Below are 24,038 nucleotides of genomic sequence, written 5' to 3' on the forward strand. Positions count from 1 at the left end.
GGTGTGAATGGCGATACTGGGAGGGTAGAGGGAGAGTGGGTTGGAAAGAGGGAATCGATTACAAGGATCTACATGTGACCTCCTCCCTGGGGGACAGACAACAGAAAAGTGGGTGAAGAGAGACGTCGGACAGGACAAGATATGACAAAATAATAATTTATAGATTATTAAGGGCTCATGAGGGAGGGAAGGCCGGGGAGGGAGGGGTAAAATGAGGACCTGATGCCAAGGGCTTTAGTGGAGAGCAAATGTTTTGAGAATGAGGAGGGCAATGAATGTACAGATGTGCTTTACACAATTGATGTGTGTATGGATTGTGCTAAGAGTTGTATGAGCCCCTAATAAAAGGATTTTAAAAAGGAAGACAGCTCTGAAGGTGCAGCTCCGGAAGAGGGACACACCTAACCAGAGTACATAGGAGCAAATGAAGAGGGAAGGAGAGAGGGTGGAACACAGCCTCGCCCACCAAGCCCAAGGACAATACTCCTGTTCTGAATAGCCAAAGCACAGAGAGGACCATAGGGCTGCCCCCCCGCCCCATAAGACACGAGGCCCCTCACTGACCTATAGCACTAAGAGGTACAACATTGGAGGCACAGTAACAAGGAGTTTTGCCTGTTCTGACCCCACCACACCCGGGCACATAGCAGAGCAGCAAGGGGAGCAAAGCAATGAAGTCCCTTGGGAATACCAAAAATAGACTTTGGGGCCTGGCATCCTATCAGACTCTACTGGAAAACACTCCTATCGGTCAACAAACAGACCTGAAACTATTTATAGGCCTTTTTTGTTGTTGTTGTCCTTGGTTTATTTGTTGTTTTGTTTTACTCTGTCTTGTGCTTATTATTGTCTCTGCATATCTAGATAAGATAGGCGGGATAAACAATCTGGAGGAGAAAACAATGGACCAATGGTTCCAGGGGGACATGAGAGAGAGGGCGGAGAGAGAAAGGAAGTGGGTTTTTAACAAACCCAGGGACAAGGGAAAAACAAGTGATCTAAAATTGATGATGAGGAGGGTTTGACCAAGGTCCATGTAACTGAGAAGAATTACTGAAACCCAAATGAAGGTCAAACATGATAGTGGGACAAGAGAAAAGTAAAAGGAAATAGAAGAAAGAAATAGGAGGCAAAGGACATTTATGAGGTTTAAATACAGGCATGTACATATGACAATAGGGAAATAGATCTATGTACATATCATTACACGTTAAGTATTAAGGTAGCAGATGGACATTGGGCCTCTACTCAAGTACGCTCTCAATACAAGAACAGTTTGTTCTAATAACCTGGCATTCCACGATGCTCACCTTCCTGACAAGATCACTGAAGAGAAAATGGGTGTATCCGCAAATGTGGTGAAGAAAGCTGATGGTGCCTGGCTATCAAAAGATATACCATCTGGGGTCTTAAAGGCTTGAACATAACAAGCAGCCATCTAGATGGGAAGCAACAAAGGCCACATGGAAGAAGCACACCAGCCTGTGTGATCATGAGGTGTCAATGGGATGAGGTATCAGACATCAAAGACCTAGAACAAATATTTCATCTCAATGTGAAAAGGGGAGTATGGAGTGGAGACCCAAAACCCATCTGTAGACAATTGGACATCCCCTTACAGAAGGGTCACAGGAAGAGACAAGCACCAATGAAACATACAACTTTCCTCTAGTCTTTAGTGCTTCCTCTCTCCCACTGTCATGACCCCAATTCTACCTTACAAATCTGGCTTTACCAGAGCATGTGCATTGGTACAGATAAGAGATGGAAACACAGGGAATCCAGGACAGATAAACCCCTCGGGACCAATATGAGAGCAGCAATACCAGGAAGCTAAGGGGAAGGTGGGGGGAGTAAAGGGTGCCCTGATCACAATGATCTACATATAACCCCCTCCCAGGGGGACAGACAACAGAAAAGCGGGCGAAGGGAGACATTGGTCAGTGAGAGACATGAAAAGATAATAATAATTTATAAATTATTAAAGGTTCATTAGGGATGGAGGGTGGGGGAGGCAGGAGAAAAATGAGAAGCTGATACCTAGGGCTCAAGTAGAAAGAAATATTTTGAAAATTATGATGGCAACAAATGTATAAATGTGCTTGACACAGTGGATATATGTATGGATTGTCATAAGAGTTGTACGAGGCCCCAATAAAATGATTGTAAAAAAAATAGGACTGGCAGCTGTTTCTTCCTTCCTCTTGGATTCCAGCAGCCATGGATGAGTCTGACTGCCTTGACTTCTCCATGCTGTGAGGAATCCCAAGCAACCAAAGGGGAGACATTTTGTGTAAAGTGGGGAGAGCTTAAGCTTCACGAATGATCCTAGCTGAGAAGTCAGCTTATGTGCAAAGAACTATCTGGGTCAGCTTTAGAAGAAACTGCCCATTTTTGCTCGGACATCTTACAGAAGCAGGAAAAATAATAATGTGTTGTTTTAGCTCATCAATCTTAGGATGATCGCTTAGGCAGTTGAAGATGTCTGAATACCCTGTCAGAAATGTTTGCAATTCCTTTCACTTGTGGAACTCTATGTATTTGCTCTTTTAGGTCTCTGGAGGCCAGCTCACCACTTTGCTATCAGGCAAATGCATTTGCGGTAAAACTCTAATTTCTTCATCAATTTGAAAATCTCCCTTATGATCAAAAAGATGCAAACAAAAATAATTAGTCATTAGTAATACTTAGAAGTTACTACTTTTGCTTTAGCAAAAATAACATCCAGACAGGAAGGAGGGAAAGCAGTAATAGAAAGGACAACAAAAAGTGACTTTTCATCTTTTGTTATTTTTTGAGACCTAACCCCCGAGTCGTTATGCCTCATAGATTCTGTCTGAGCCTAACATTCAGGCGACTCCTTCAATCCTGGCCCCGTGTCTTGGGCTCTCTGTAAACTCCCTGTCTGACCAGTGTCTTCACAAGGTTCGAGAGGCTCCCTGGGCAAGAGAGGCCCTGGCTGTCGTGATCATGTCGTGATTGAAGCGATGGTTCCCACCAACTGCAGGGTCCTGTGCCTCCCCCCCACTCCCACCCCCCCCAAAAAAAAGGAAAGAAAGAAATGACTCACTTTATACCCTTTAACTTCTGACTCATTATCCAGAGCCTTCACTTGATCCCAATTCAGGATAATTTTGGAGTCCGATGAATTCCATATGATGTTTCCGGGGGGTTGACTTGGTGCTATAAAAAAATTAAGATATACGAAGTCACAGATTATTAAGCCTAAATGGATTCTGAGGAATATCTCTTTGCTAGATTTGAGAGTGGAGGCAATTTAATGGACTATTGCACTAAACTGTGTCTTCAAGGTCACTGAAATCTGCCAAGATAGAGTGCTGCAAATGGGAAAAGATTCCAATGTCCGCCTAACATTCATAGCTGAAAGAAGTCACCCTTCCCAATGAGGAGAAAACATTTATCTGGCTGTCCTCTGGAGCCATGAATTCTGCACGGCATTCAAAAAGGTTCATTTAAAAGGCTAATGTAAAATTGAATCCAAATTATTATACCAATTAGCATGCAAACAGTCCCTGGGAGGTGGGGAGGCGGGAATAAACGGGATACATTTGATGAATCCCCAAAACATTTCTCAGCGAATTTTTCCTTACGTGGCTTTCTAGTCGTCACATTGACAGTTGGACTGGAGGGCCCCGTTCCGGCGGAATTGTATGCTTTGACAGCTAAATGGTACAGCGTGCTGCCTTTTAAGTTGGTGATTTTTGTCGATGTATGATTTCCAATTGTTTGTATTTTTTGAGCATTTTCTTCCTTATCATCATGTCGCCAATATTTAACCTGAGAAAATAAAAAAGGAAGATCTCGGGGTTCATACCAATGGGAGAGACTCCTGAGGCGATCCATTGATGAGGTAATATTGTCTGAGGTAATACTGTTCTTACCATGGAGTCACTATTACAATGGAGTTAATACCCCGTGCCAGTTCACAGGTCACTCTTCCAAAGCTAAGAGCTTTGAATGTCCTGAGAAACACCCCCAGCAGGGAACCCCCTTTCCTTTCTAGCTTCCTAGTGAGATGGCGAATTGGCACAACAAATCCACTCAGCCTGCTATGTTCCCTTTCATCTCACCTTTGCTTTGACCCAAGGGGTGCCAGGCAATCAGAAGTCAAATCTCGTTTTAAATATCTCTGGATTATAAGACAGAAAAAGGATAGTCTCACTATTGGGGGCTTTCATGAGCACTTAGGTATAAGTCAAGCCTCGCACTCCCTCTGAAATGGTTCTTTTCAGGGTGTGTCTGGGGGGTCCTGCAGAGGAGTATGACTCTTTGTACACCTTAAAGTGCTCTTACCTACCTCATAACCTTGGATCCGCCCTGTATTCTTCTCCAGGGGCGAGGCCCAGAACACTTCAATGTCTGTTGCAGAAAGGCTTCTGGCAAAGAGGCTGGGTGGTGGCTTGGTGGGTTCTACAGATGAATATAGAAGATGTTATTACACTAGTGTGTTTCTAGAGAAAGACAACATAAAGCATGAAAAAATGTGGTTCTCGAATGGTCTTTAATGACTGTAATCCAGATACTCCTTTTGCAGAGGATCCATGGTGAAATCTTGGAAGGGGTGTGGGTAGAGAGGTGTGGCAGGAGGTGGGGATGGGAGAGGAATTATCAAGGAGTGGCTGGGTGGTACAAATGGCTACTGCATTGGCTGCTACCAGAATGATTGTGAGTTCACGTCTACCCAGAAGCATCTCAGAGGAAAGATGTAGTGATCTACTTCCCCCAAAGCCAGCTTTTGATTTACTTCCAGAAAATCAGTATACATCCGTTCTGACAGCCAGAGTTGCTGTGAATTGTAATTGAGAAACCACAATGCACTGGAAGGAAAGTAATCCAAGGTTACTCAAGGTTAGCTTAAATTGTCTGAGCTAGCAATGCCCTGCATGGGTCTGTCTTGGTCAGTGTTGGGCAGAGGCTATGAGATTCAGTCTGGTCTCTGGATTATAAATCGGAGAGAAGAGTGGGAAAGGTCAGTCAGCAGACTTCACTAAGGCAGAGGAGAGCTAGGTGAAAGTCTGGTTCTGCATCACACCCTGATGGTCTTGGAGAAGTCACTTCTTCAGGGTCTCAGTAGCCCCGGCAGCAAAAGAATAGGCTGGACCAAGAGTGTTGTTCAAATGTCAGTTATTTGTATCAGATTTGTGTTACCGACTATTTGTTATGGCTTTTCTTTCAACACTCCTACTTACAAACAGCTTACGTTAGCCGAGCTTTAAGCAGTGATATTTATGAAATCTTATATTTGATATGATAACTGTATTTTTTCTAATGCAATTAAAATTAACACCCACCTATTGCACATTTTAAATCGCTCATCTGGTATGATTTACAGTCAAATTGTGTACTCTCTCTGGAATAATCTTGATGCTCCAGGAAATGTTGAACAAGAAGACCTGCATGATCTTGCCTGTCTATAAACGGCTATGATTCTATTTATGTCTTAATTAACTCACCATTTATTAAGGGCCTGTGTGTCATACACAGTTAAACACTGGGGACACAAAGGAGGAAAACAAATGGCCTACACTTAAAAAAACACCCTTTAGTGAGGATATCAAATGCAAATTAAAAATGAATAATACTGTGGGACGAGAACTATAATCGAGGACTCCTCAGGATCCGCCAGGAAAGGAGCGTGCTCGTTCAGACTTGAAGGGTACATGTGCGATCACAGTGGGATAGGCAGAGGAGGGCAAGAGAAGACGAAGCGTGTGCAAAGGGCTGGGGCTTCTCTGAATAACCGTGAACCCTTTGGAGCATGAAGTATGGAGAGGAGAGCTGTGAGGGCCGAGGCTGAACCTGGTGGGCATTAAATCTCAGAGGACCACAGGGTCTAAGACCTGTTTTTAGGGAAAAGACTATACTGCATCTTCATTTACTCCAAATCAGTGTCTATGTTGTAACACGGTTTCACTCTGGACGCTTCCTTTCAGATAACACAGTTTAATCTGATGGCGATCAAGACTACGTGAGAGGCGTTCTGAAGGCAGGGGAGAGTAGAGGGGACAGTCATGCAAGAGAACCTTTTTCTCATGGGGACAGTGTGGAAGACGAGGAGATGGCTTCACCACTGAATCTTCTGTCTAAATAAGGGATAAGCACATGTGGCTTAGGGACATGACTAAGAGGAAATGTAAATTATATCTTGATATTCATTTAAAGGGGAAAATAGAAATATAATTCTTTAAAAAGTAATGATAATATAGCCATGGATAAAGTGGTATTATCTAGTACTCGGGAGTTTGACCTCTAACAATGGAATTGTAGCCATTTGTCTCTATATGCAGGGAAGTAGATGGTTTTCAAGCTGGATGATGAACCACATTATTTCCATTATTCTCAAAGCAGGATATGCCTTCAATTTCTTGCCCAGGGTTAAATCTATTGTGCATCCTAAAATCAATAGCATTTTAGGACTGGAAAAAACGAACAACAAAATCCCCCTCGCATCCCTCAGGAACAGAGAGCGTACCTTCTTCTGCAGAGTACACCGTTGTGATGGGGCTGAAGGCGCCCTCTCCTTTGTTGTTGAACACGCCCACTTTAACCTCAAAGGGAGAGAAAGGGGCCAGGCTCTCATTCCGGAACACGTATCGGGACGCGTCGGCCGAGGCCCTCACGGTCTTCATCCAGTTCTTTTTGCCATGGGGCCGGAAGGCCACCACATACCCGAAACCGCCACCATTCTGTAATTCCTCAGGGACAGTCTGGCAAAGAGGGGAGGCGGTCCTCAGAAAGCATGCCAGCTTGGTTCCGGTGCTAGACTTTTGCTGTTTCCCCTCTCTGTTCTTGTCTATACTCTTCTCCGACTATCTTATCTGGGGGTTTGCCAAGAGGCTTCTCGATCTGGGGCTTGCCATCCTTCTACCTTAGATATTCATGACTTACTGGTCAGGTGTCAGGGTGAACAACTGAGTGAAAATCTGTCCTGGAGAACCTGGCTCCTGGAGAGGGCAGGCCCAGTTCTGAATGATTGGAAGTGACAATAGAAGATACTGGCTATTTGATGTAGAAATCAACATTTCCATCGGTTCCCCTCTGTACCATCCTATGCTCCTCTTCCTACAACGCATGCAAGACAGAGGAGCCCCCGGAAGAGCTCAGCTCATCCCAGCTCAGGCACAGCCTTCCTTCTTCCACTGGGAACATCAGCTGGGGGTGGCTGATTTCTTTCACTGCTGGGGCTTTGAGCAAATAAAAGAATTTAATTTCTAGGGCCCTTGTTTAGAAACCTCCCCAAACCCTAAGAACCCTTTATAAAGCTCCCACCTCCTCTCCCCAAAACAATTTTTAATAAATTGGTGACGAGCCTTTCCTCAGGTTGTTTTTAAAAATCCTTTCTAATAGAGGGCTCCAGCAGCAGAACTGACTCCAGGAAATCATGCTGGTTCACTCAATCAATGTTGGCAGATGTTTTAAATCAATTGGCCATGCAGCAGTCTAGGAAGAAAAGAAACACTGGCTTTCTTTGAACCTGGATTCTTTAATAGATAGGATTTTTTTCCCACTCATCTTGTCTTCCCTGTCATGATTGTTTCCCCGCAATGAATTGAATTAAAATTTGCCTCCACGACTGATGGGAAAGCACCATCTTTTCCTGCCGGCCGTTATCTGTGCGAGAGGGGCGTCTGTGCTCTGAGGGGTCTGGGCTGCTGGACGCAGAGGAGGAACTTCCCAGCTATGTGGGCCCTGGAAGAAAACAGCAGAACTGCCTAGACTCATGCATGCGCCTTTTGTTCTCTGATCCATTTACCTCCCAGGTTATAACGAGCTCAGATTTGCTGCCTCCACCACCACTGACGTTAGCTGGGGTGACTTCAGGGACTGTGAAGAGACAAAAAACAAGTTATGTCAGACAGCAAGAGAAAGTGAGGGTTAGGAAGGAGGCCTGCTTGGGGTGACTCCAATTACACGAATCCTCAGATGGATAGACCTTTGGGATCAGAAAGCAGTCATTCAGGACCCATTGCATAAGGTGGAAAGAGTGTGAAGTGCCAAGAATGTCGCTCTTAATTCCCTGTTTCCCATTTGGCAAGGTGTATGGGCTATTGGGCATGCCTGGCCCAGTATTCAGTTCCATCCCTAGCAGCTGAAGGGTCGGTGGGATGGGAAAAGGACCGAGGTTCTAATGCTTGCCTAGGTGTTTATTAAACAGGCAAGAGTCACAAAGGAAAGACTTACAAATTGTCAGCAAACCTGACAATCCAGTTAGGCCTCCAGAGAGCTCACGCCGACCAATTACAGGGCAACTCGGACAAGTAGACAACATGACAATGCAGACAGAAGGAAGAAGGGCTGCTCAGAGTAGGGTGGGGCTGGGGCCTTCTGGGAGGAAGCTGACTTCTGGTTCAGTGTGGTGCACCCCTTGATCCCCAGTTTTCTGTGAAGCAGAGGGGACATGCTGCTAGCATCCACCTCAGGGTTACTAAAGGGAATTTAACAAGTTATGGATTTGGAGGGGTGGGAGAGGAGAGAGCATAGGATTTGCTACCTTATCACCATGTAAAGCAATGTTTCCCAGAGCAGGTGACACCACTCTTGGGAGACTCTAGAGAGCTGTAAGAACAGATACTTAAACTTCATTGTGGGCTATAGACAAAAGTACAAATGTTTTTCATGGCCAGGAGGGTGCTGAGTCATTTTTTTTCCCCTGAAAAAGTTTGGGAACCTATGATATATGTTCTCCCTCTACCCTCCTCTGATATAAAGGAAAGACTAGACCAAAAAAAAAATAATAATAAAGTCTGGCTGTGGGCATGTAGCTGGCAGCATCTATATCTGTTTGGTTAATGAAGTGGGTGTACATGGAGGTTTTTTCCCCTAAGTATAAGGTCAGAATTCCCATTTGATGAGGGTCTTGCAATTCCTTCAGCAGACACTGAGCCAGGCCACAGCCAGGAACGTACCACAGAGAAGACAGAGCAACGTGAAAGTACCACTGGCCCAGATGGCTTCATCTGACTCTGTCCCTACTGCTTCTAGCAGGGCAAGCAGAGGACCGCACTCAGTTGCTGACACGTCCTGCAGGAATTAGCCACTGTCTGAACTTCAGCTCCCGGGAGTGGTGCACACTCGGAGGAAATGTTAGGGAACATGCTCACGTGATACGCACACCCTTTGCCATGTGTGATTTCTGTGACATGATCTTCTGCAATGTGGTGTGTGGATTAAACCAACAAATCACGTTAGGGTGATCCTGGTGCCAAATGGCTCACCCAAACACTGCAGTCTGTGCTTATACACATAGTAGGAATGCAGGGACTGGTGAGCACTTGACTCCGAAGGGAAGCTCACCGACTGGTCAGCTTTTCTACTGGAGGCTTGCTTTCCATTCCATCTAACAATTATTCAAGGGAGAGAGTATGCTAATACAGAGCCTCACATGGGCTGAAGAGCTGAGAGAGTAAAATCCTTCTCCCGAAACAATGGACCAGCTCTACGCTGGGTGCTACTCACCGGCCTCTTCGGTCCTCCGTTTCTCTGAGGGCCGGCTTGGCTCCCCAATCCCAATCACATTGGCTGCAACTGTGCGGAATTCGTATTCCACCCACGGGTTCAAGCCCACCACAGTCGCTGTGAACGTCCTTCCATCAATGAGTTCTGGAACTGTAGGACATCAAAAGGTGGGCATGTTTCACAGAATTCCCCGAGGCTGAGAACTCCTACATTTCCTCCTCATCATCATCATTACTGTGTCCCGCACATCAAAGTTGGCCTGACAGAAGCCGACCAAGCAGCTGTCACAGACAGGTCATCTCAGTACAAAGCAATAAATTCAAATCAGTAGCAGCAGATAGTACCATAAAACATGTAGTCTTCAAGCCCCAAACTACCTCGCTGCAATCATTATGTTACCACCTTCATTATCCAGTACTTATGGTGTGCGCTGCGATCCACAGGGTTGGCAGTTTGAGACCACAGCAGCTCTGTGGGAGCAACACTGGGGTTTCTACTCCTGTAGGCAGTTACAGTCTCAGACACCCACAAAGGGCCACTAAGCGTCAGCTCTGACTTGATGGCAGTGAGCGAGGACCGAGCTCACGGTTTAAATCTTATCACTATGCCAGCAATAACGTAGGACACCTAATGGCATGGAGCTTCTAACATTCAGCTACTAACTGCAAGGCCAACCGCCAATCCGAGGGAGAAGTTACGGGTTTTGCTCCTGTAAAGAGTGACAGCTTTGGAAACACACGGGGTTTCTCCGCTGTCCTGTGGGGTTGCTATGAATCTGAATCAGCTTGATGGCAGGGAGTCTGAGTTATTTTTTCTTTTTGAGAAATAAGGTGAAATTATTATCTGAGAAAAATATTATGTTAGAAAAGGCAAGTGGCTTACTCTACATTGCAGAGCAAGTAAAGGGCAGAGCTTGAATTACATCTCCCTCTGTCAGACTCCATGGTCCCAGCTCTTTGACTTACAATGCCGGTCCCTGAGTGGGTATCATTTGAGCTTGACTACTGTCCAAAAGATTGGTGGTTTGGGTTTGCCGAGTGATGCTGTCGAAGAAAAGTTTGCTGATCTTTCATAAGATTACAGCTACTGAAAATCCTATGTCTACTTTTGACACATGAAGTCACGAGTCAGAAGTACACATGCGTCAGCATTGATTCTGTGGTAATAGGTTCAAACTTGATAAGTTAATATAATTATGAAGGTATAATGCTATAAGTCCACAGCACACTGTCAATTAAGTATATTAATTATTTTAGAAAGAGTCTGCAAACATAAAAGGGAGAGTCCACAAAGAACACAAAAAATGACAGAAAGGTCTGGTTTTTTTGTGCACATTATTATCTCTGCAGGTCTATCTAGATAAGATAGACGAGATAAACAATCTGGAGGAGAAAACAATAGGACCAATGGTTCTGGAGGGGGGGGGTGGAATAGGAGAGGGGGCGGTGGGGAACTGGAAGTGGGTGTCAACCCCAGGGACAAAGAGAAACAAGGGATCTAAAATCCATAGCAAGGAGGGTGTAGGAAGCCTGGTAGGACTTGATCAAGGGCAATGTCACTGAGAGGAATTGCTGAAACTGAAATGAAGGCTGAACGTAATAGTGCGACAAGAGGAAAGTAAAAGGAAATAGAGGATGGAGGTAGGAGGCAAAGGGCATGTATAGAAGTCTAAATACAGGCATGTACATATGTAAATATATTTATATATGATGATGGGAAAATATATCTATGTGCATGTATTTATAGGTTTAGTATTAAGGTAGCAGATGGACATTGGGCCTCCACTCAAGTACTCCCTCAGTACAAGAACACTGTGTTTAATTAACCTGGCATTCCACGATGCTCACCTTCCCGACATGATCACTGAAGACAAAGCATGTGCATAAGCAAATGTGGAAGAAAGCTGATGGTTTCTGGCCATCAAATGTTATAACATCTGGGATCTTAAAGGCCTGAAGATAGACTAGTGGTCATCTAGCTCAGAAGCAACAAAGCCCACATGGAAGAAGCACACCAGCCTGTGTGATCACGAGGTATCAATAGGATCAGGTACCAGGCATGAAAGAACAAAAAATTATATCATTGTGAATGAGGGGGAGTATGGAGTGGAGACCCAAAGCCCATCTGTAGGCAACTGGACATCCCCTATAGAAGGGTAATGGGGAGGAGAGAGCCAGTCAGGGTTCAGTATAGCACCGATGAAACATACAACTTTCCTCTAGTTCTTTCATGCTTCCTCCCTGCCGCTATCATGGTCCCAATTCTACCTTACAAATCCGGCTAGACCAGAGCATGTACACTGGTACAGATAAGAGCTGAAAACACAAGCAATCCGGGACAGATAAACCCCTCAGGACCAATAATGAGAGTAGAGATACCAGGAGGGTAAGGCAAAGGAGGGGGAGAAAGTGTGAACTGATCACAATGAGCTACATATAACACCCTTCCTGGGGGACAGACAACAGAAAAGTGGGTGAAGGGATACATCAGACAGTGTAGGACATGGAATAATAATAATTTATAAATTATCAAGCGTTCGTGAGGCAGGGTGAGGGATGGAGGGGAAAAAAAAGGAGCTGATACCAAGGGCTCAAGTAGAAAGCAAATGTTTTGAGAATGACGATGGCAACAAAGGTGCTTGACACAGTGGATGGATGTATGGATTGTGATAAGAGTTGTACGAGCCCCCAATAAAATGATTTATATGTATAAACAATGACAGAAAGGTAAAAGTTATGTGTTCATCTAGCAATATTTAAAGAATTTCTTCACAAGAAGACATCGACCATTGCTTGATGCCATAAGCTATGATGATCCTAATATGCTTTCCTGCTCACTGAACAAGTTTTCGGCTTTCAAACCAATTAGTGTACAGATTTCCCGCTGCGTTCAGAAGATTCATGGGAGACTGTACAATGTGACCCAGCTGAGGACATCATTCGGTACGACTCCAACAACAGCACTTGCCATATTCCTTCCTGTCTTTCAAAAGTTGAGTGCATGGAACCTGGAATCGGATCTCTTGTTGCTGTTAGCTGGTAATGAGGTGGTCCTTGACTCATGGCCAACCCCTGCACAGCAGGATGAAAGGCAGCCAGCTTCCTTCCCTCTGACTGTTTGCAGATCAGACCACGTGGGTTCTATTACTGAAGTCATGCTTAGGAGCTTAATGACTTTAGGCATATTACTTATCTTCCCATGCCTTGGCTTCCATATCAATCTACAGGGATTCTAATAACATCTACTCTCAATGAAGTGGGGGAAGAAACCAAGAAATACAGCAATTTCTATTAAAAATGCTTTCAAATTTGTTATTTATTTTCTTATCATGCCCATTTAACAAAAGAGGAACATGAAGATATATAGAGACTTATCTGTTGGTTCTCCAAGACTTTCTCAGGGAAGGTGCCAGAGACTAGAATTCCTATCTCCTAATTTCTAGATTTCAAAGAATAAAAATTTCTGAATACTTAATTGTGTTCATGCAGATTCTGCACGCAGACCATGAAACAGTCATTAGAAGAGAACCAGAGGATGGTGTGAAATTAGGAAAGATGCGTGTCAAAGTTGTATCTTTCACCACATCTATTCAATTAATATGCTGAGCAAAGAATTCAAGAGTTGAACCATATGAAGAAGAATGAGACATCAGGATTGGAGGAAGGCTCACGAGCAAACTTCGATGTGCGCATGACACAAACTGACTTGCTAAAAGTCAAGAGGACTTGAAGCACTTAATACGAATGTCTAGAAACAGCCTTCAGTATGGATTTTAACTCAATATCAAGAAAACCTTAATCCTCACAGCCAAAGTAATAACTAACATGATCACGATAAAGAAAAGCTTGAAGCTGTTAATGATTTCATTTTATTTGTATCCACAATCAATGCTAATGAAAACAATAGTCAAGGCATCAAATGATGGGTTGGGAAATCTGCTGCACCATACCTCTTTAACGTGTTATAGAACAAAGATATCACATGGAGGGCTAAGATGCACCTCAGATGCGGAGAACGAATAATAAAGACCACAGCACAATGGATATATGTTAATATGGCGTTTGGGAAGAATGTTGTGGGAAGTACCATGGACTGCCAAAACAACAAAGAAGAGAGGATGGCAAGACTTGTGTGTGTGTACTGTGGACATGCTCTTTAGAGAGACCAGTCCCTGGAACACTGTATCATGCCTGGTAAACTACAGAGTCGGTGAAAATCAGGAAGCCCTGGATAAGCTGGATTAACCCGGTGGCTGCCACAATCGGCTCAAACAGTAACAGCTGAGTTTCCCTCTGTGGCGTTCATGAGTGGGAGCCACCTGTGTGGCACCTAACAATGAGCACACCTTCTAGAGTTTCCCTACATCTCCTCCCTGAGACATTCCTGTGAATCAAAAGAAAGTCAGAAGTTACAGTCAGAAGCATGGAAACCCATTGCTGAGATTGGATGAGCTTAAGCAAAAACTACGAGGATGCTAGTATCAATATGACAAATTTGATTGGCTTAAAATTGGACATCACTTCATTTGTGTCTACCTCAAACAACAAGGTCAACAGCCAGTCATTGGAGACTATAGGAGTACATGTTTTATTTGCAATAACTACTTATTTGTTCAACTGTCCCCAAAGGAAAGCCAAATAAAATCGCCAATTGAGGAGGTATTGATAAAGGTGCAGATAGTCAACAAAAGTATTTTTAATATAAATAAAATTCACATCTTTTCACATTCCAAATTAGTCTTCCATAGAAATGGGTCATGAGACAAGGCACTCCATCCAGTCCCTAGTGTCTCAATCCAGTGCATAAACTTTACAAAGACCATGACTAAAAATGAGATAAGTCACTGCTTCCCAAGGCATACTTTTATTGGTATGCTTTTATTAACAAAACAAAAAACAACTTCACCCATCGCCACCACTCATAGGGACCATGTGAGACAAAGTGGAACTGCCCACACGGTTTCCAAGGCTGCTGTCTTTATGGAAGTGGATGGGCATGGCTTTCTCCTATGGAACAGAGGGTGTGAAAGCACCTTTTGCTCTGTATAAAGTAGGAAACATAACCAGCTCAATATACCTGCTTTCGCACAGATATTATTGCTTAGGACAAATGAAATGACCAGATAAACACATGAATTGATGTAAAGAAAAACATCAAATACACGATTTTGTAGGTGATATACATTTGACGGAGGTCTAGGAAACTGCCATTATGCATCATTTATCGCTACATCTGGATGAGAGCTTGCGGGGGTCCCATGATATCTGCCACAGTGCTTCATCTTTGATCTGGAATTCTAGTATTTCTGAAGTGACCCAAGGACTGGGCATCCTGGAAGGTACCTGTATTGACTGCTTGCCAGCCCACAGAGAATGGCGTCCTGGCTTGGATGACATACATGGTGATGGGGCTGTGGTTGTCAGGCCCAGGTCTCCAGGAGAGCTGAGCAGTTGCATCCGTGATTTCATCTATGACCACAGCCTCTGGGGGACCTGGGGGACCTGGGAACAAGCAAGAGCATTACAATTGGAGCAGTGTGCAATAAGTAGCCCAGTGAGCAATCCAAGGCACTGATCCAGCCAATAATTTATTATCCACTCACAGTCCCTCACTTGTCAAATCCATCTACCTGGTACCAGTATTTTGCTGGGATTCGAAATTCCACAGTGAATGGGGCATGATCCTTTGTTCTAGGGGTTTATGGGAAAAAGTCACAGGAAAACAATGTACAATAAGATATGTATGCTAGAGGGTAATGGATAATAGCAAAATCAGTAGTTCGAAACCACCAGGTAGGTGTTCCTTGGGAGAAAGACAGGGCTTTCTACTTCTCTGGAGATTTACAATCTTGGACACACTGGATTGCCATGAGTTGGAACTGCTGCGATGACAACAATTAGGGATCAGCCAATTTTATCAAAACAAACAAACAAAACCAAATTCATTGCCGAGTCGATGCCAACTCATAGTGAAGCCACCCTATAGGACAGGGTAGAACTGCCCTTGTGAGTTTCCAAGACGGGACCTCTTTTCTGGAGTAGAAAGGCCTGAGTTTCTCTGAGGAGCACCAGGTGGTTTCAAACTGCTGATCTTGTAGTCAGCAGTTCAATGTGTAATCGCTCTGCTACTATTATCAGTGTTAGGATTGTCAGGTGACCTTGAGTCAGTCCTCAGCTCTGGGGCATCCATGCTCAGGAGAAGAAACATGGTGACATTCCAGAGCATCTTCTCAGTGTGCTCCTCCTAGTTTGTTCAGCATCTCTCCCCTAGCACCCAATGGGAAGCCACGTCTCTGTGAGGGGCTCTGCTGGGAGACCATTCAGTGCTCCGAAGCCGCCAGACTCCCCCTTCTTCAAAGTCATCTCAAAATCAGTCTGGAAGCTAAAGTCCCTCAGTTACACTTTCTGCAAGTCATACCAGCATTTTGCTACTTATCCTCCTGATGTTCATTGTTCCTGCCCATGTACTTAGCCCACTTAAAGGGGAGGAAATCAGATTTAAAAGATGGCTTGGGAATCAGAAAGGAACAGAGTGGAAATCAGAAAGGAAAGTGGCTGGCAGGCAAACACAAAACATCACAGAGTCAGAGCAAAGACCCAAAGCTGTACTCTTTTCAAATGTGGAAAGCTCTCACTGGCCAGTTAAATGCAGTTTTAACAAGCCACAATTGACCGCCTTGGGAGAGGAGGTGATTGCGCGGGTGACAAAATGACAAACCTCATGCCATTAGCCCGGCATAAAGAAATGTTCCTAGGAGGTATTTGCTAATCCCTGATAAAGCAATCAAATTTGCTGCCAAAATACTCTTGGGCCATGTCACAGGGGCGTGCAAAAAGAGACCCCTAACAGTGGTGGAAAGTTACTGGTAATTTCCTGAAGCAAGATGTTCCTGTGGGATTCACTCCTGTGCCCTTTATGTGATGCCCTACATCTCTCTTTCCTTTTTTAAAAATCATTTTTATAGACCCACAGGTGAAACTAAATTTATCTCCTCCCTCCCACTCCTGAATGAAATGCCTGGCAATCTGTAGGCCGAGATGGATTAATTTTCCACGGTGACATTTTAGCACGCCTGTCTAATGCCACCCGCATAGGGCAGAGGTAACCTTTGGTCGCTGGGACCCACATTAACCAGACAAGGTGTAGAAAATGATTAATCTCCTTTTTAGCTTGCTCGATTTCCCCTCCTAGTGGTTCCATCCGTTATCCTAGGGATGCTTCCTTGATGAGCTTTCAGATCCAGGTGCCGTAAGGGGGGGGGGGGGGAAATCTTCTTTTCCACTCTCTCCAAAGAAGTAAACTGACGAGAAGCACCGGAGTCCTCTGTTGACTCTGGAGTCTGAAGGATGGGAAGGGGTGCCAGGAATTTGGCATTGAGGCTGCGAGGACACCTTCATTGCTGTCTTGCTGCTGTCTCTTCCTGACACCCGCCCCCACCAGGGTGAAAATACGACCTTACAGAATGTTTACCAACTTGGGTTTGGGGAAGTTGGTCCCGCTTTCAAAACGAGAGTGTGTACATGCTTATCCTCTGAACAAAATGATAACGTGCTCGGTGGCTTGTAGCAGCTTTTGTCACAGGCAACAGCAGGGGAACATTGGCCTGACATGTGAGCCTCTGCTGTCTCTCCGAGAAGGGTGGGTCATCCAAGTCTTACAAAGGGAACAGAGCTGACCTCAGAGACGCCATGGCCCCCGAACAAAACCCCAACACTACGCTAGTCTGACGTACAAAATTCTCTCACAGGGCACTTTAAATGTATTGCTGCCTTCCTTCTGGTATGCAGAAAAGTCACCAGGGCAGAGCTAGAGAGATAAAAATGGGCAATTCTGCCTTTAAATGGCATATTAATTTATTGGCTTTATTAGCTAATTAGACTAGATTTTTTTTTAGTCTGTGCTTGCAAATTCCTCTTGGTATTTAATGTGATTTTCTGTGAAACGAAGTATACAATATCATTTAAGAACTTCAAGTATTACTGATTTAAATATTTATTAGTCTAATTTATTGGTGTTTAAACTGCTGATCTGAACATTATCCTAATTAAATAGAGGATACATTCTCAGCAACAGAATTCTTTGTTCCCAAGGGGACCACAGACCAACTCTGGTGTATTTTAAAATAGAAATGAACATGTTTTTATAACTTATTCTATCAGGAAGTCTACCCAGGCTTAATGTTTGTCCCCTTGTCTGGCCCTTGTCTACACATGCCACTGAGAAAGACTTGCGGACACTGTAAAGAGGAGAGAAAGCAGACCCATCAGGAAGGTAAACCGAAGCATGAACCCATCTTGACCATTCCTTTCGGTTGCTAACTCCCACACATTTTTCTCCTCCTGCATACCTGGGGCTGTAGCAACACTTTTGCTACTTCCAATTATACTTTGTTCTCTGTGCACTCAGTCACCCTGCCTTCAATTCTGAGATCCTGGAATCTGCTTTGCCCCCCCCCCCCCAGTTGGTTGAAGGTGCCTAACTGCCTTGAATTCAGATAAAGGAGACACTAGCTCAGAGATTACTCTGATGCTCTTGCTTGGTCTCGCTCTCCGTTTTGGAAAAGCCCTGAGCATAGTTTCCATTCTGGGATGTTAGCAGGTTCACAATAAGTTTGATTTTCATTAAAAAGTATGTTTTCTCTTTCTCTTTATGGGGGATGGGTTGGGTGGGTAGGCAAGTGATATAATCAGTCCTTTCACTTTATACAGGCTTGGAAAAGCCAGCGGCATTGGTTACATCCTTCTTGTTTGAACACCATTATCGATATCCTTTTCCAAATAACTCTTTGGTTTCTGTTCTCCCATCGGTGTGCGATCATACGTGATTTGTCCTTCTGCAGCGGATTTACTTCAGGGCTCTCCCTGTTGCGGCCGGCCTCAGGCTGCATTTCTCCTTGTGGTCATTTCTCCACCGCCTTTAGATGTCACAGCTGTCTCTCGTTCTATCTGATGGTGGCCTTTGGATTATGGCTGAGGACTATTCCACTGCCTATGTAGATCACATCTGTTTATCAATCTGTCTGTCGGGAGACATTTAGAATGTTCCATTTTTTAGCTATTATCAATTCAGCTTCCATGAACATGAGTGGACAGGTCTCTGTTTGTGGTTCTTCCTCCTGTTCCTTGGGTTATATACGCAAATGTGGAATTTCTGGGTCATCTGTTAATTCTATATTCAACTTTTTGAAGAACTGCCAAACTGTTCTTCATAGTGGCCATACCATTTTATATTCCTATGAGCACATTACTCATAGGGTTCCTTTTTTTCTATATTTTTTGCCAACACCTGTTTTTATCTATCTATCTATCTATCTATCTATCTCTCATCTATCTGGCAGAGAGATGAGACTTCCTACTCCTGTCAAGATTTACAATCCCAGAAACCCACAGGGAAAATTTTACTTTGTCCTATTGGGTCTCTTTAGAGCCAGAATCAATTGATGGTAGTTAGTTTGGTTTTGGGTCTATTTACCTATCTACCTACCTATCTATATCATAGCCATTCTGATGGGGGTGAAGCAGTATGTCTTAAAATGTGATGTTGTTACTGTTTTAAAAGTGTATTTATTATTACATTAAAAATTGGTTTGGTGAGATTTGGGATTCAGGCAGTCCCAAATTGGCACAGCTCAGCCAGGTGCTTTCAGTTGTCAGGTCCAAGTTAGGTGATGTTGGTAGTACCAAAGAGAGGCTCAAAAGTGTCAGACTTTGCACTCAGGTTACTATTTACTACAGCTGAGACTGTTGTGTGTTTCATTCCAAAGCTTAAACCACTGCTTCCCAAAGCATATCACCAAAAGCAAGACAGGGCAGCACTTAAAACATTTTTTTTATTAAGAGATCATTTTATTAGGGGCTCTTAAAACTCTTTTTTGCAATCTATACATCAATTGTATCACACATATTTGTACATATGTTGCCATCATTCTTTTCTAAACATTTACTTTCTATTGAGCCCTTAGTACAGATCCTCTCTTCCCGTGACCCCTTGATAGATTTTAAATATTATTTTCCCTTGTGATCCCTTGATAGATTATAAACTGTTATTATTTTCATAGCTCACACTGCTGCCTCCCTTCCCCCATGGTTTCTGTTATTCTTCCCCCTGGAGGGGTGTGTGTGGTTACGGGCCAATAGTTGCGATTGGTTCACCCTTTCTCCCTTCTGCTCCGCCCCCTTCCCTGCCCCCTTCTGGTATTGTTATTCCCATTCCCGTTGCTGGATTTTGTGTGTCGTGAGCTGTATCTCTTCTCTATACTGTGTACATGCTCTGGTTCAGTCCAGAGTGAGAGGCTGCACTGGGGTCATGACAGTGGGGGTGAGGAGGCCTCAAGGAACCAGAGGAACATTGTGATTCATCAGCACTCTACTGCACCCTGCTTGACTCTTCCCTTCCTGACAACCCCTCTGTGGGGGGATTTCCATTGTCTACAGATGAACTTTGGGTCTCTGCTTCAACCCCCACTCATTCCCAACAATGTGTTTTTCTTTGTTTGTTTATTGTTTGTAATGAATATTCTGATGCCTGCTACCCAGTCCCAATGACACCTCATGAATGCACCAGCTGGTGCGCTTCTTCCACACGTGGGCTCATTGTTTCACTGTGGGAAGACCACTGGTTTAACTTCAAGCCTTTAAGATACCAGATTCTATATCTTTCAATAGCTGGGCACCATCCATGTTCTTCTCCACATTTTCTTATGCATCCACTTTGTCTTCAGCGATTGTGCTGGCAGGGGTGAGGGGGGGTGGTGAGCATCACAAAATGCCAGTTTGTTAGAATAAAGTGTTCGTGTATTGACGGAGGGTATGAGCTGTGGCCCGAAGTCCATCCAAAATCTCAGAGAATTGCCTTATAAATATATGTACCTAGGCCAATACCTATATTTTAATGGATTAATGTATTTACACACTTCTGTTAATACCTCTACCTATAGCTTTGCTTCCTAGAGCCTTTCTCAGTTTCCTTTTGCCTTCCTCCTGCCCCACCAACAGTCCTCCTTCTTCCACCTCTTAGTACTTCCTCTCAGCTAGATTGCTGTTGCTCTGACATCCAACCATCTTGTTGTTGGTTTTAATTCCCTAGTTGTTCCCCTGTCTATAGCGTTATTTGCTCACCATACCCTCCCCGTACTCCACCTTCTTCTCCCAGGGTAGCACTTTTAACTTTAGGCCTGGTGAGGATTTTATTGAAGCTGCTATTCTAAAGGTGGCCCCAAACACAGTCTGATTACATTTAATATAATTTGCTTTTATTAATCTTTTCTAAAAGGCCATACAAGTCTGTCAACAATTATCATGGGAATTATTTTTAGTGTAAGGAAACCGAACTTGTTGAGTAGCTTCTGATGCGTCCCTATGAGAAAGAGATGCACGCCAAACTTCGGCATGCTCCTCACCACTCTTCACGATGTTCAGCTTCAACCTGCCTTTCTCCAGAATACTAAACCACTGATGCTTTTAGAACTCTGTGCTAGAGTAAATATCACAAAATATGTTAAAGACAAAAGGAAAAAACAACCAAATTCCAAATACCTCTTACAATCAGGTCTGCAGCAGCCGATAGCTTGTCCACACTTGTTTGTACCAGACAGATGTAGTTCCCAGCATGCTTCAGCTGGATGTTTCGGATCATCAAATCACCAGCTGAATCCTGCTGATAAAATAGGGGAAAGTGGCTACAATTACTTTTTAATGAGCTCTAAATAGCATTATCACATGAAGGACGCTGTGACTGATGGATTTATTTTACACTGGCTGGTGAAAACATTAGTGATGCAAGCCATGGCCTATTAAAAGTATGTGCGGCTTCCTGGCAGATAAGAACAGGAACATGTCCAGAAGAGGCCTTCAACAAGACCTCAGGTGTCTGGCTTCTCTGGGACCGTTTACACCGGGGCTGGAAGCACTTCAGCTTATGGAAGGTGGCATCTGATTGAAGCCTGGGTGTTTTCCTGACAAGCCTTCCTTCTATCTTTCACCTTCACTGTCATTCTGATACTTTGGAACTCTATATTTGGAAAGAGGAAGCTAATGCATTTGGAGGCATATGCATTTTCAGTGCACAACTTTGTCTCAGAGCCAGCATGTTGATTGCTCCCAGGTTTGAATTAAAGAATTAAGAGGCCCAGATTCTCCAAGGAAATCTTACATCACCTAGTGTGGAACAGTGCTAATTTGTTTTCCAAATGCCAAATGCATGTTTGATTAGCAGATGAATAGGACTAATTACATTCTGGAAATGATGTCTATGTGGCCCAGAAATATTTCTGCACCGCTCACCAGCACAGTACTTTAAATAAATATGAGGAAGTGCCTCCAGAAACTACCTCAAAAATAGCAGTTTAATTGAAGACACGGCTACACGTTGGAGTCTGGTTTCATAGCCCTGTTAACCGAAAAATTGGAGAACATAGATTGAGCAAGAGAACGCCCCAGGGGCAGGGTTTAGGGAGCTGTGTTTTGGGGGGAATGCCCAACTGATGAGAGGAGAGATGTCTTAGGGAATAATCCCCACTCATCAGCATTCTCACCCCAAACGATATCTAGGCTGTGAAGCTAACACTGACCCTCATATCATCAGCCCTTTAAGCAACAATAATGAGAGCTCATCTTATCATTTCCCATAGGGTATTTCCCATAGGGTATCTCCTATAGGGTCGGCTCTACCATTCAAGCGTTATGAGCTCTTCTTACTTTCATGTGCTGAATAAAGAAGGTGAAACACAAAAACTGAGTCACCTAGTCAAAGTCAAAGTCAGTATTTGAACCCACGCAGTCTGGCTCTAGTTTATTTTACCCTGGAGAAAGACCTTATCCTCATTTGAAATGAGTGTGTACTTGATTTCCATCTTTTGTTTCAGTATAACACATCACATTTGTATTTACAATGGACAATAGAGAAAATGGAACTCCTAATTATTGTAAATTCTAAGAGGCTTCAAATATTCATGGAGAACTGTGTTAAAAGATAGTGTTGGAAGCTAAGCAAAAGAAGAGAACTCTAGTTTCTGAGACTTAGTTGTTTTGAGCTGATCCCTGCCTTATAGCTTCATGAATCAAAACCTCTTAATTTTCTTAGCCTTAGTTTTTTTCACTGGTCAAAGAAGAATGCATGGCCTACTGTGCTAGATTGTGAGAATAAAATTCGATACAAGTATGTGAAATCTTCTAAGACTGCAAAGTGCAGTCTGTATGGAGGGCTGGCTGTATGATGGGCTAGGATCAAATATTTTTGTGAAAAAATTAAGATAAACATAATAAACTTAATTCAAGAAGCGCTGTGTATTTTCACCTGAAAGATCTTTTCTTTATAAGTTGGGGCTTCGTCTGGATTCCATTTTTTTATTGCTCAATCTCATAACTACTCAGTAAAATGAGATAATAATTGCTCATCCATTTCTGTTAATGATGAAAGCTTGGCTGTTAACCAAGAGGTTGGCAGTTTGAACCCACTCTGTGGCTTCATAAAACAGCAACTTGATGATCTACTCCAGTAAAGATTACCAAAAACAAACAAAACAAACTTTCTGGCATCTAGTGGATTCCAACTCATATCAACCTTTTATAGGGTTCCGAGAATGTAAATATTTACAGAAGCAGACCGCCTCACCTTTCTCCCCTGGAATGGATGTCCAGTTCGAACCACCAACCCTCTAATCAAGAATCAATGCTCCCTTCCTTGAAATAACACAATTATTAATATGGTATCAAGTATTACTCTTGAGGTTGGCATTTTGAGCTATGTAATTTTCTGGAACTGAAAGTATTTAATGTCTTTGTGAAGTAGTTGGTCTCTTATTCATTTAGTCCAGGTATTTAGGTTGAACTATGTGCATTAGGACCAAGATGGCTCATATTAGCAATGCCATCAAGCCTTTCTCAACCTAGGTTACAAGAGAGAATTCCTAACGTCATAATCGCTAATGACCAATTCCTGCTACAGTGGTGTCAGTTAGGTGCCATCCCTGGGGAAGTGTTGAAAGCAGTCACTCCAGTATGTTTCAGTGACTTGAGAAGTCTTTGAGAACGGCAGTAAAGGGATAATAAGTAGAGCTAGTATTCCAGTTGAGTGGAAAATATGCCCTCCATACGTCACATGGGGAAGTCCCTGGGTAGTACAAATGGTTAATATATTCTATTGCTCCCCAAAAAGTTGGATGTCAAGCCCACCTAGAGACACTGGAGAAGAGCCTGGTGGTCTATTTTGGAAAAGCCTGCCACTGCAAACCCCGTGAGTCACAGTCCTCTCTGACTCATGGGCCCGTGAGTCCATCGACTTAGTGGCGACTGGTTATACCATGTGGATAGATTTGTAAGCTTTACGGTATTTATTCGTAACATAGGAGGGTGAAGATGAAACAGCACGTCAAGTTCGTATAGCGGTGGGTGGGGAGAGAGAAAACTTTAAAAATAGCCTCCTTTTCATGTTCTGCGCCTTTGTCTGGGCCTATCCATGAGAAAGGCGGCAAGTGTAAGTTTCCATTACCAGTGGGAATGTGTGGCTGTGTCCTGGCAAAAAACAAAACAAAAAACACCAAGTTTTTGGTAATAGCTGTAGAC

The 24,038-nt window shown here is 43.6% G+C and overlaps 1 protein-coding gene across 1 annotated transcript in view; it reads right to left on the minus strand.

The window, feature by feature from the left end:
* The window catches only part of CNTN4 (contactin 4), a 626,036-nt gene that overhangs the window by 20,824 nt on the left and 581,174 nt on the right, over positions 1-24,038 (minus strand). The window contains exons 13-20 of the mRNA XM_075549881.1: positions 21,012-21,132; positions 14,820-14,978; positions 9,478-9,627; positions 7,775-7,845; positions 6,494-6,728; positions 4,319-4,431; positions 3,612-3,798; positions 3,071-3,183 (exon numbers count right to left, since the gene is read on the minus strand). Coding sequence (XP_075405996.1) covers positions 3,071-3,183; positions 3,612-3,798; positions 4,319-4,431; positions 6,494-6,728; positions 7,775-7,845; positions 9,478-9,627; positions 14,820-14,978; positions 21,012-21,132 — 1,149 coding nt within the window. The remainder of the gene's footprint in view (positions 1-3,070; positions 3,184-3,611; positions 3,799-4,318; positions 4,432-6,493; positions 6,729-7,774; positions 7,846-9,477; positions 9,628-14,819; positions 14,979-21,011; positions 21,133-24,038) is intronic.

Source organism: Tenrec ecaudatus, chromosome 5, assembly GCF_050624435.1.
Source record: "Tenrec ecaudatus isolate mTenEca1 chromosome 5, mTenEca1.hap1, whole genome shotgun sequence".
In the NCBI taxonomy this organism is placed as follows: domain Eukaryota; kingdom Metazoa; phylum Chordata; class Mammalia; order Afrosoricida; family Tenrecidae; genus Tenrec; species Tenrec ecaudatus.